This window comes from Colius striatus, chromosome Z, assembly GCF_028858725.1.
Source record: "Colius striatus isolate bColStr4 chromosome Z, bColStr4.1.hap1, whole genome shotgun sequence".
Lineage (NCBI taxonomy): Eukaryota > Metazoa > Chordata > Aves > Coliiformes > Coliidae > Colius > Colius striatus.
Genome location: NC_084790.1, coordinates 48,600,258 through 48,614,152, shown reverse-complemented (window position 1 = coordinate 48,614,152; position 13,895 = coordinate 48,600,258). Strand labels below are relative to the sequence as shown.

Sequence of the window (13,895 nt, the reverse complement as noted above, 5' to 3'; positions counted from 1 at the left end):
AGCGAGTAGTTTTAATACACAAAGTGAAAAATCTACTAAACAGATTTCCACATACAACTTTTAATGAAAACTCAGTGAAGGAACATGAGCTAGCAGCAAGATTTTTGTTTTATCTTTGTTGTACAGCATTGGATTTACATGCAGCATTATTAAATGGTAAGCTATCTAGACAACAACATATCTAAGATATAAACATAATTTTGAAGTAAATCCATTTTCACTAAGGTAATGAGTCAAAATCCCCCTTTAAAAATCTGATTTAATACAAACCCAGGAATTTTAACGAACAAGCAACAAACACACATATATATTGTCTGATCAAAACATTATGTAATAAAAATTCCAAGTTCACGTATTACAGGAAAAAATGAGGTAACAGAGTCAAGTCACAGTTGACAGAAAATCGAAGACTTTCAAGATTTATCCCAGAAGAATCCTCTTACATTCTGCTTCTGTGTGTTTTATCAGCTTCATAATGTGCCAAAACCAGAACAAAGCCTGTTATAAACAAATTTATTCTCTTCAAGGGTGAAAGAGTGAGTTCACCAAACAGCTACCTAGAAGTCCCATGTGGCAGCTGCACAGTTCACTAGATCTGCTATTCAGTTTTAATATCTGAATTACATTCTCAGGTTGAGTAAGCTTAGTATAGTACTTCTTTCAGCTCACTCAGATGATTAGGAATTGAAATTTATCTAAAGGCCGGTTGCACAAGAAGTAGTTGAAATTTTTTAGCAATGTTTGTCTCTCTAGATCCCATTTTATGATCAACAGTTTTCAGTTGGAAAAAAGAAATAAATCAGAACATTAAGGATGTGGAAAATATTTTTTAAAACAAGGGAGAAGTCTGAGAAAGCTAAGGTTTATTTAGGAATGAAAATACATCTTTTAGTCCTAATTATTTGAAACGTTACCCTTGATTAACTAGGTTTTGTTAAAAACAAGCCTTCCTAGACTACCCATCATTCACAAAAAGTCTGAAGACTAGATTTCTAAAAATTCTAATGCAGGGCTTAGGCTACCTTTTACTTTCATTTGTTCTGGCAAGTTTTACTCATGAGAGCACTGCTCAGACTACAAGATATTAAAGGATGTGGGACTTCCCAAGTAATATTACTTCATAATTCAACATTAACCATCATAAACAGTTTTTTAAAAGGTATGATGTCTAATTACAAGAGTTTATCTTCTGTGCAAGGCTCATAACTGTTTAACATTCTTCTCTCTCAAGAAGTTGAGTTACACTGCTTGTGAACAGAATTAGCACTTTCCAGATGAGGATAAATTGCAGAAACTAGACTTCTGCTCTATTATGTTCCTGGCGTAGGAATGAGATTTTAGACATGTACCAAGGAATGTTCATTTCAATAGTTACAATTATTTACTGCGCTACTTAATAATGCTTTTTCCAGCTTTTCGGTATACCTGGTCTCCACTTACATTGCTGAAATAATACGTCCAAAATACTTAAGACATAAAAAAAGCAGAGAAGCACTCCTGCAGAAGAGGATGTTGTCTGGCCAGTGAGGATGTGTTATAACAAAATCAAATTGAATATTTTTCAGGTGTGCAGATTAAAAATGACAAGCAGTAAGCTGTAGACTAAAGCATGACCCTCACACATCTGTGATTTCTGACTTTGTTAACTCCTGTCAGATGACTTCAAAATGCTGCTACTTATATCACTGTTTTGACAGCAGCCACTTTCAAATCTTTATCCCTGTCCTCCACCACAGAGAGCCTTGCACTCAGCTGAGTTTGATGTCTCCCTCGGCAGCAGCACAGTTCCCACCTCACTGGCCACCCTTGCCATGCAGTGCCACAGGACTGTTGCCCACTAAGGTCCAACACATGTAACACAGCTGCTGTGCAGCCTCACACATGTCTTCCCTGTGCTCTAGCCTACCCTGAGGACTCCCTTTGGAGTGTGTATCTTTCCTATTTATGGAAGAAATAAACGTGCTAGGGTAGTGTTATTTCTGTGAAGAACGAAGCAGCCTCACTGACTCTCCTATCTGCTACAGCTAAACACGCTGGAGGGAAGAGCATGATGCCTTTTCTTTTGTAAAGTGCCTAGCGATTGATCAACAGCTCCTGGAGTAAAGGCAAATATGTAAAAAGCATTGCCACATACAAGATAACAAGCTAATGTTCAAATGACCTTCCAGCATTACCCTCTTCACCCAGAAGCACTAGCTAAATCTCACCTTTTCTGAAACACAGGGTGTAGGAGGAAGTGGCTCGGTGATCTGGTCACCAGGAGTTAGCAGGGTGCACAAGAAAGGACTTAGTCCAGCAACTCCCCTCCATCACCCACAGATTGCATTAAACACCCAGTATCATCATCAGGAGAGGGATGCAATCTCTTTCTGTACTCGTGATACGCAGAAAGCCTAGGGAGTCTCCAATGATCAGGATGTATGGTTTTAGATTTAATTATTTTTGCTTCCTTTTAAATCAAGAAAAGCAGATTGCCTTCAGAGAGCACTCCTTCAGGAGCATCTGATTTAGATATTAGGTAGCAGAACTAGATACATCTACCTAATCATCAGTTCAGCTTTATGAAATGCCTCTACAAAAACATGTCCACTTAACTAGGACTAGCACAATCCTGGAGGCTTCCTTTTCCATTTCTTAATGCATGTGCTTAATGAATCTTAATTTATCTGTAATAAAAACTATACCTAGCCTAAAATTCAATTTATTTCAAAGGGTCTTAAAAATTTCTTCAGTAATAGCTCACTAACAAACCTAAAGCTACCATTAGCAAGACAAAACTCCAGCCTTCATCAGAAATTACTCTTACAATGCAGAGTTAGTGGTTGGACAACAAATTCTAGCTGGTGGTATTTAACCACACAAAAATGCAAAACCTGGTACTCAAACTGGCTACACAAAGTAGACAGAAAAATGCAAAGTATGCGTATGTTTTGTAACCTCTACTCTACATCATAAAAAATACCAACTGGGCCACTTCAAAACGAATCCTCAGTCATGCCTGGCACAGGTCAAAGTGTAGTTACTATGTTGGCATAACAGAAAACATATTTACATGTGCAGAATGACAGGGGAGATCTTGCAACTGTCGTTTTTAAAGAAAAATCCAAACGATACCACGTGTGTGTGGACTTTACCACAATGCCTTTTCACAAAAAATATTGACAGAGTATTCCAACACATAAACAGTTTAAATGAACTCATTGCAGAGCACTGATAAGTGTGCAACATTTGTAATACTCCTTCAGCATGCACATACTACTCTTACAAAGCACCATTTCTTCTAAAACATGTAATAGAAGCACTGGTGACAGTTGAAGTATAAAAATAAACACAGTCACTCTGTTAAAAAATCAGTGCAAAAGTGTGATTTTTTTTCTCGTGATAGATTTTTTTCCCAGATACATTTAATAATATTATTCTCTTACAGAAAAATGAGAAGTCCTGCACAATTCCAATTCCATATCTGCTCATTCTTAATTGTGTGACATATCTGATGTCCTAATATTACCCAGCCTTTGATCAAGAGCCCTTAAACTCTATTTAAACTAAACTAGACAAGACAATGTTTAAAAAAATAAATCTAGTATTTCTAGCTCTGTGCTAAGTTTATTAAATGTTCCAGTTACTCCCCACAGTCTGAATACATCATATGTTTTGCTGAGAGTGACCCATTTACAACCATTTGTAACAGGCAAGCTATATTCATCTTAGCTATTTGTTTGTATCAAGTAAAAAGTCCTATCTTTCTCAAAGAACAACAGAGCACAGCATTCCTAATGCAATGAATCATAATTCAGTCTGAAGCTGAAGTAAACTTCCTCATATTTCAAAAACAGAGTTGAAAAATATTTTCAACTGTCAAAGAATTGTTCGATTAAAGGCTGCTTTAAACTTCATAATCCGGAAGTGTTGTAAGAGTCCCTTTTCTTCCAACAATTCGTCAATGAAAGGCTGACATCCAGTCCTATCAGTCATTTAAAGAACGTGTGCAAAAATAATTTAATTTGAATATTCTATGAAGCAGTTAATTTCACTAATATTTCAGACATTGAAATAATGCTTCCAGTTAAAGGGACACCCGCACTCACTAGTATTCAAGGACTCTCATTTAGCTGATTAGACTATAAATTAACATTCTCACAAATCTTATTCAAGAGATTTTATCACACGAGGTTTTTTTGGGTTTTTTTAAAGATAATACTGCGAATCTGAAAGCCGGTCCATTTTTTTTTTGATGGGGTGAGCTCTGTTTGGTTCTTTTCATACAATATGGGAGCAGGTCCCTTTAACGAGGAAGGAGACAGGTTATCACTTAATCAGGATGTGGGAATGGAATCTGTACCTATGGGTAAATGGCAATGCGTTCTGGGTTGGTTCAGCCCTTGGTTCCGAATTCTGCGTCACTTCTGGCATTGTTCTCTCATCATCTGTCCCATTAATACTTTCCGGTGTTAAGGGAGACTGAATGTCCCCTCCAGCTGACTCCTTAAGTAAAACAAACAATACAGTAAAATTACAAACTGACCTACTCAGGAAGGCTATATGTGTATACATACTAGTATTAATTTTTAAATGATACATAAATTTTAAGTAGTATTAATGTGAGATTCATATTTCCAGTATCACTCATGGTCTCGTTTCATTATGCAAATTTAATTTAGAAGTATGTCACCATAAGATTCACATTATCTTGCACAAACCACAACTGAACTACAAATTATTTGCAAGTATCCAGTCTCCCGCGTATTACAGATCTCTCTCTCTTACCTGTTTTGCATTCAGCCCTCATCCTGCTATAGCAGGTGACTATTGACAGCCATGATTCTTGCCTCTTACTTTATATTCCAACACAGTGGAACAAATATTTCTGATACCCGTTTCATAATCTAGCTTTCACATTCTTTATTAACCAAAGTCAAGTGGAAGAGTCGTTGCTTTCAATTACGAGCATCTGCAAAGAGCACTTGTTCAGCAGTCATGCAAAACATCTGTGTTACTCTTGACTAGCTCTTGCAGGTCATGATATTGCCTGGGAAGAATACTCCAGCTACACTCAGGCACCTTCTGCTGCTGCTATATAACCGGATGCCTGGCAAACTTGATGGCTGCCACTCAGCGGAAGGCACTCACATGAGTTTAAGCACCTTTTGTAAAGCCAACTCGTACATCTGTGTTTTGGTCAACAAACACCATTTGCTAATTTCTAGTCATTGGAAAGTATTTCATTTTTATAAAACCAAAGTATACCCTTGCAGCCCACAACCTAAAAACTGTATAGGTTTTTCAGTTTCTGCATGGGTTTAATTTTAGTTAATATTTTCCCATTATATTCTTTCTCAAGTAATGATTTTTGCAGGAGATGAAAGCCACATAAGCTAAGTGGCTCGTCTCGGTTTTAAAATGTCTTAGTAGGCTTTTAGCAATCAAGAAGTAACATTTAACTCTAAGACCAATGAGTTTCATGAATAGAGTATAATGGATGTCATGGAGAGGTGTCTGTACAGCAAAAGACTGGTTGAATTACAGTATTTCCAAAAGCTAAGCATCTCTTACTGCACAGCCTTCTACCATCTACATGGGGAACAGATAAACCTGTTATTTAATATTATTAAACTGAAGCACAACCACAGTCTTCGGAAGGTCAGCAGTTGTTTATCCCAGCTCTTTGACATTATGCATAAGAAGCTAAAGAACAGCAATCTCAGAAGGAATTGCAGAGTATCTGAACATGGTCATGATCTTAGAAGATCAGGGTTCAATTTTGAGCTTCCACTTGTAGCCTTCAACTAGTTTACAGAGGTAGAGCTTTTTGAAAGGCAATATTCCATCTATAGGAATTGTTGTCACTGAGTCTGAGACTCAACTATACAGGAAAACTCAATTCTTTTACAGAAAGTAAGACTTGGCTGTCATCTTCACCTTCCACACCTTTTTGGTGTCCCTCACCAAAAACATTGGTGTTAAATGTTTTCACTGCATTTTAAATTACATTAACCATTTGTTCCACAACTATGATAAAAATTTTGCTTTTATTCTGCCATATTTCTAACATAGTGACAGTTATGTGTATCACTCTACAACTTGAATTAGTGGGTGATACAACACTTTAATACTGACCTGAAGTTCTGTTATATTTAACATTCATCAAATTATACAATGCACATGCAGTAGTGTCTCCATTCCATACCTTCTAATTAAATTTCTACTGATTAAAAAATAGAAATAATTAGCTTACACTGATTAAATTCCACAGATATAAACCTCTAATTTTTTTAAAAATTATATGAATGCAAATTGATACTTACTTTCAGAAAGAATCTTGTTATTTTATACTCAAAACCATTATCTTACGTGTTAAAACTTTAGAAATAAAAACTAAACATTTTTACAAAATAGTTTTACTGCACTGAAACTGAGTTGAAATTAAGCGTGAAAGGAGAGCAGAGTTGGCAAGACAATCAGGCAAATGAATTGTTTTATACAAATTACCTGGTTTTGTCTACTACTATCCTCCAATTTGATAAACAGTTTCCACTGACATTATATGAAAGCTTTTATGGACAGAAGAATTTCTCTTCTATTTTCTCCTCCTCTTGCCAAACTGTACTAGATAGTCTAAAAAAATACATATTATACCCTACAAAATCTGGATGGTTCATATCTTTAAGCTAAAATTCCTACAACACTATTATTAGAGATATAAAGCCAGAATCTGTTTTTTAAAATGTTTTAAGTGTGAACGCATAAAAACAATGCATAAAAATAATTTCACTAGAAGAAAAACAAATGCGTATATTCCATCGAGGCCTATTTTTCAGTAAAGTACTTTCATAGACTTCTAATGTGAATGAAAATCAAGCGAGAAAAACTGATGCAGAAAAACACTGTAGTCTATGAAATACCTAAAGGTTTGCTGCCTGCAAATTCATGAGAGGCTGATTTTATATGTACAAGAGAAACATCAGATTCTATCACATATTTTTTTTCTATCAATAATACAGGTTAAGCAGTGCTCCCTCTCACTCACTCACAACTATCTTTGCTTAATAAAGAATTTATTTGCAGCAAACTATAATGAAGCTGGCTATGAATAAAGCATCAAAGATAACAGAAGTAGTCACTTATATTGAACAAAATGTTTACAAATTTCTTAAGATAATATATACCTGTTTTGTATTAATTAGAGTAAAAGATTTCAGAAACACTTTTGTGAGAAGTTCGCACTGAACGAAATTTATATTCATTATATACAGCTTACAGTTGTATACACTTTTAATGTATATAAGCCATTATAGCTTCACTTATCCACTCCAGACTTAACAGTTATGGAAGAAACTGTGGAGATTTTCACTTACTCCTTCCAGCTACAGGAACAGCTTAACTTAGTTCTAACAGCAACTGTATAGACATGATACAAAACCACGGTGCTTGAATAAAAATATCAATTTTTTTCCTGTAAATCAATGATATATTTTACTGTACGCTATATCCCATTTATGATTGCTATGTATAGATATTCCATGCATCTGAGAAGGATTAACAGCTTAGGAAGAAGCTGTAACGCAAAAAGTTCCAGTTAAACATAAGAAAAACCTATTTCACTGTAAGGGTGAGGGAGCCCTGTCACAGGCTGCCCAGGGTGTGGAGTCTCCTTCTCTGGCGGTTTTCAAAACCTGCCTGGACGTGTTCCTGTGTGACCTGATCTAGGTGGACCTGCTTTGGCAGTGGGGTTGGACTGGATGACCTCTAAAAGTCACTTCCAACTCCTACCATTCTAGGATTCTATTGCTCATATATAGGATTCTGGACAACAGTGAAATTTAAGTCACTCACTAGTCCCGGACCTACCTGTGGACTGAGGATTAGTATTTTTCTACGTGACAAGTAAATGCAAGAGTCTGACTCAGGTATATTTTTCTATTTAAGAGTCTGTCAGAGATCTGCACTGTCTGAAAGAGCTCTGGCCCTACTAAGGAGTATGTAGGACTCTGGCAACGCCAAATAGTACAAAAATAACAGTGCCCATAGTATATAAAAAACAGAAAGCAATTCATCAAAAAAGATGCCTTAAATTTTCAAGTCTTGCAAGTACTTAAAAAGTCTCTACAGTAAAACAAGCTGATTTCACAGCACAGATCAAGGTACTTTTTAATGGTGACTAAATACAGAACAAAAGAAAGAGAGGAAACAGGTGAATCTAAAATCATGAACAAACCAAATAAATTCCATTTTGTTCCCTTATGAAGTATTACACTGTTTTCTCATTAGGAGATTTCCAGACTTCTCTGGCAATGCTGTGCTTCATAGTGGTTCCCTGCTCAGTACTGACTGGCACTGGTGCTACCAGCTACTGGCATTGCCAGCTACTGGTTCAAACATCGTTAAAACATACTGAACACTTGTTTTGGTATAGATCTTCAAATGGATACCCGAGAAAGTTACTTTTTACACAACCTTTGTAAGTAATTTTTTTATTTGTGCAAAGAAAAAGCCAATTGGTGATAAAACACCACCATTTTGCCAGAAGTAATGTATTCCTTGCAATTAAAAATGCTGTGATTTTAAAACTTCTAAGGCAGTAACTATTCTTAATAGTCTGCATAGGAAGGGCTCAGAATCACAAACAAAACTATTTTTGGTACATTACTCACCACACAATTTATGAAATCAACAGAGGTTTTAATCTGAAATTATTAAAAAGAAGTATCTCAGGACAGACTCCTGCTTAGCTAAAAAGAACTTAAGTTCAGACTGGTTGGTTTTAAGAGTGATGGGTAAGACTGCAAACCACACAAACTATTCTATTTGTTTCTGTACTTGAAGGTTAATTTTTTAAAAGAAGGGGGAAAAAAAGAACACACACACAGTGTTGAGACTATTGCTTCATGCAGTTCAGTGAACTTCATATCAAAGTGTTGTTCCTTCTGTGCACAAGCAACCTTGTAACTGAAAATAAACCATGGGTGGCTTGTAACTGTTAAGATCCATGACCTTATGGCATAAGTAAAATAATTCCCTATATTAAAAGATGGGTCTGGGAAATAGGAAGTGGCACAGCACGGGAGCCAGTATTTTAGTTTTATATAAATGAGATAAAAGTATTGCAAATCTTTCTTATCTAAGGCTGAATTAAAGGGACACCAGATGGGATATCTATGTCCATAGGTGGTCTTAGAAGTACAGAAAGAGACAACTCCTTCCCAGACCACAGTCTCCAGACATATCAGATTCAGATAAAGTGTGTAATATTATATTAATCCATTTTAATATAGATGGGTCAAAAGTACAAGTCATCTGATACAGAAACAATAATTTCCTCTTAATTTCAAGGGAGCATGGTGTACTTAGTGGGACTTAGCATGTAACACAGCAGCATCTCTCTTGTATTTTTTTGGACCAGGCCTTTCTCTGGTCACATTAAGCTCTTACTACAGCCAAGGTAAATAAAGATTTTACATATTATTTCATACTCTGGGAAAACAAAGCAAAGCCTGCTGGTAAACAGGCAATATTAAAGTAAAAACACAAAGTTTAAAATTAGCAGCAGCATTGGTTAAGAGGAAAAGGAACTCCTGCTATTAAGTAACTGTAAATTGGGTTACAGGTTGCTTTCTTTCTACCACGAGTTTCACACACGCACACGTGCACACACTTAAAAAAAAGAAAAGGCCAAAGATTGCATGCCATCAAATGAAGCAGTATAACTGAACAATACTCAACACTGAACTACTCCTTCCTGGCCACTCAGGCACTTTCCTGGTAGAAGTTTCTAGTCAAACAGTAACAACACTTTACTAAAGCTCAAAACACCTTAGTAAAGCAATCTAACTTCAGTGGACTCTAGATAAGATTCTTCTCAAGTTTTAACATGGCTACTCTTGTAAGTACTTGAACTACAAATACATGCTCTGTTTCTGACATATTTCAGTTTCTATCTCTTCTTAGTTTCACAACAAATTTTGCATTCAGAAATTGAATTCAAAATTGAAATTCACACACACCAGTAGTGTCTGCAGGGTTACATCAAGCAATAGTGAACAGCAAGTAACTCGTGCAAGCTTTTTTTTTTTTTTACACTAGTTGTAGAAATACTTTAATAATGGATTCAGTATCTAGGCACATGATGAATGCAGGAAAAAAAAATCACATGTAGTTTTTCTCTTTTAGAATTGTGTAGCAGAGAGAGGGGGCAATGTACCATTCTTGGTACTTCAAATAACTGGTAAATAATGAGGACATTTTTTGAAGCAGTATGAAGAGAAAGACAACATTTTATTTAAGCTTGACATGTAGATTTTTTCCCCAGTTTTGTTGTGCACTATCTTCCTACCTATTATTAATTTCATGCAGAAGGATATCTCCAAGTCCAAGAGAGTAGAGGAGTTAACACTTGTAGCTAACTGGGTTACCGTTATAGAGCTCTCCACTTATGCCACCTCCCAATGCCTTTCCTGTCAAAGCTTCCTAAAAAAGCCAGGTTCTTGCAAAGTCTTGAACGGCCATTGAAAAATATCTCCTTTCTCTTTTACTCTCTCTTTTTTCAAAGGATCACTATGTAAAAAATAAAGAAGACCAATGTTTGCATTGCAGCCACTTTTTGTCAGGTGATCAAAATGAAGCAACTGTTCCTTCAAATGCCCCAAGCACTGATCTTCCCCCAGTCATAAATCTCTTTGAAAGAGACCTCATGCCATGAAAGTGCTGCAGTTTGCCACAAAGCCATTGCTTTCCATCTGCTCCAAACTCCAAAGCTCCTGATCCAAGTCCCTTCTCTCTGGGGAACTAATGATAAGAATTAAGTATGTGAAGACTATTATGCTAATGTGTCTCAGCACTTGTACTGTGTATTTCAGAATAATATGCTAACTTATCAACACAGCAAAAAGCCAAGAGACAAAAAGTAAGGCCTGAATATAAAATTATTCCTAAGTGTGCAGTAATTAAATTGCAGCTCTCAACATGCATTATGGAATCACTCAAGGTAACATTTCTGTAACTGTCTACAGTATAAAATGCTGGTTTCCAAGTATAGAAGAAAATCTGAACAGGAAAATGAACAATATTAATAGCTCGTATAGTTTAAGGGAAAGCTTTAACCTTGGGCCACTGTTAGATGAAAGCACCTTGTCTTTGAGTGGTCCAAACCTAACAATAAGTCATTCCATTTGACAGTGTCAGATTTAACTTTTGAGTCCAGACTATTAATCAACATGTCAAAAGAGAAGCAAAGTAATTGTTTTGTCTATACAATATTGAGTGACTGGAGGCCTGGCTGAAGCACTCACTGTTTCTAAAGCCAAGTATTTACTAGGTTATAAAATTGAAATGCCTACTTCTATTATCTCTGTGTTTAACTATGGAATGTACTCGAAATTTAGAAACAGTCAAGAAAACTCATAAAACAAAGTTGATTTATTTTTCTCCTGTTACAATAGAGCAACTAGTTTCCCACTAATAGAGAAAGCCAGTGCAGCACTTGGGCAAAACACCTACTAGGGGAATAACATGAGGTTGGTTCATTGTATATACTCTTGCGGTTGACACCGGCTTCTCTTGGAAGGACAGCACACGTAGCTTTCTGATGGCAATAAAACTATTTATCTAGCATACTGAAAACTGCTTGTCATCCTTATTCCATCAAAGATCAGGAGCATATTACATTGCAAAGCACCCAAGAGATGCATAGATTCTATGAATAAAGAAAAACCCTCGGAAAAAAACCCTTAACCACATTATTCCTACTCAAATCAGGGACTCTTGCTGTAGTTTTAACACTGCTTCCTCCTCCATGAGAAGGAACTACCTTTGTCTTCACTATTGCTTAGAACATAGCAAACAGCAACACACAGAGCCAGAAACACCTGGCAGCAGAGGTGGGGGGAATGCATGGAGGAGCATAGAAGCCTCACGCAATTCCTTTTCTAAAAACAAATTCAAAGTATTTGTTTTCAAGTAAATTAACTCTAGCTGTGACTAATGTAAATGTGACTATACTAATTTATCCTTTAGTTAGGCCCATATTAACCCAGTTTATGTTTTGAGATATCTTTTCTTTTACATCATAGATAACTGTAACACAATTCCACACAAGCATGTGAATCTTGTCATCTTCAAGTAAATACTACACAGCAGGAAATAAGTAAAAATAGTTTGATGTTTAAACTCTTGATTTTTGTTGTCATGACTCTTCTGTCCTTCACAATGCGTTGCATGAAGTTTCATAGATATAAAAAGAAAAAAAAACAACCAGAAGAGATGTTTTACTATAAATTTACTTACAGAACTGCTCACCATGTTTACTCATTTTCTGGGGAAAACTCAAAAAAAAAAAAAAAAAAAGTAATGGGAATAAACAAAATGAGAATTTTATTTTAAAGCAAGACCCTTTGACACTTCTGTAGCATACGTTAAATGTATTCTTAGACTTCTTGACACTTCTAGCTGATTGTTGGGAAGATTCAGAGGAACTGGGAAGTACCCCATTCATTTTTAACACAACATATGTGTGTAAGATACAATACAGGAAGTAGTAAAGATATAAAGTACTAGACTTGAATCGGGCAACGAGACTCACTTGAGAGGGCGTACTTGTTAGCTCCATCTTTTCTTGAGATTTTTCCTTCGCTAGTCGGGCAGCTTCTTTGAATTCCTGAAATTTTTCAGCAAACTGATGTTTAAAAAAAAGAAAAAGAGAAACAGTAGGTATGAAGTAGTACAGTGCAGGTAGAACAGAAGGCTGTATTTAACATTTTACAAAGTCAAATTCTGTCACTAGAACTTAAAATTTTTTGTCTTTACTAGACACTCATTTAAGTCAATTACACTGTGATACATTTCAGTTACCTTTCAGGCATAATGTACACAAACAGTTTGTATGTCAGGAAAATTATGATGCCATCAAGTTTGATCAGTTGCTGATAATGTTAAAAAACCTCACCTCAGCGATGGCTAATAATAGTGACAAGGTGCCTTACACAGCTGCTTTCAGATTCAGGTTTTACTCTCCTCCTGACAACAAATTATCTGGTTCTGAAGCCTATCACGGTCACTAGTCACTGTTAGCCTTGAGCTTTCTATGGGCTTCATTCTTCCACAACTTAAACAATACTGATTTCTTCCCAAATTTTAACAGCACCTAATAATTAATTAGGAAAGCAGCACTGGGAATATTGAATCAAGTTCATTTCTTGATTGTTCATCGATATCAGTCAAGTTAAAAAACAAATTCACTGAACTGAACACTTGCATATACTGAACACTATATTCAAGAATTGCACATCAAACTGTTGTATGAAGCTTTATTTCTGTTACATGCACCTCTTCCAGAAAATTGCTAAAGCAGCAATTTAAGAATGCATGCATCCTTAAATGCGAGAGATTAAAACTGAGGTCCCTTCCAACCCCTACCATCCTATGATTCTATGAATAGGGCATAGTTTCTCTAGCTAGAGGAAAACTTGGCTTCAACAATCTCAGCTTGACACTACAATAATTGCTATAGGAGCCAAGGACTTGTTTTTGTTTCCTAGTGCTTTTATACAGAACATTATCTGCTGCAAAAACATTGGAAGCTTTACCAAGAGCTTCTGTATCTCTCTGGCAGCAGAATAAAAAGAAGTTGTTTTGCACTGCATGTATTTAAGAAGGGAAAACAGCTACTCTTTGTGTGACACAATCTCCTTAACTATTTTAAATCAGAACTTCACTTGGAAGACCTAAAAAACCTTACTGTCTTTAAATTTCTTCTCCTGGCAGGATATTAGTACTTGAGGAAACGTCATTTCTCTCCACTTGTAACCTATATTTCACCTGACAGGCTATTTAAAGGCATATGTTTCCTAAACTTAGAAAGAAACAAAAGATCTGTGATTCTATGATACCACTCTGGAAGTCTA

The 13,895-nt window shown here is 36.0% G+C and overlaps 1 protein-coding gene across 3 annotated transcripts in view; it reads right to left on the bottom strand.

Annotated features, from left to right (window-relative positions):
- HOMER1 (homer scaffold protein 1) overlaps positions 1–13,895 on the bottom strand; it is an 81,223-nt gene that overhangs the window by 38,223 nt on the left and 29,105 nt on the right. For 2 of the 3 annotated variants that reach the window (XM_062019095.1, XM_062019098.1), the window contains 2 exons: positions 12,575–12,667; positions 4,343–4,485 (listed from right to left, as the gene is read on the bottom strand). In XM_062019095.1, coding sequence (XP_061875079.1) covers positions 4,343–4,485; positions 12,575–12,667 — 236 coding nt within the window. The remainder of the gene's footprint in view (positions 1–4,342; positions 4,486–12,574; positions 12,668–13,895) is intronic. The other variant, XM_062019096.1, reaches the window with a different exon arrangement.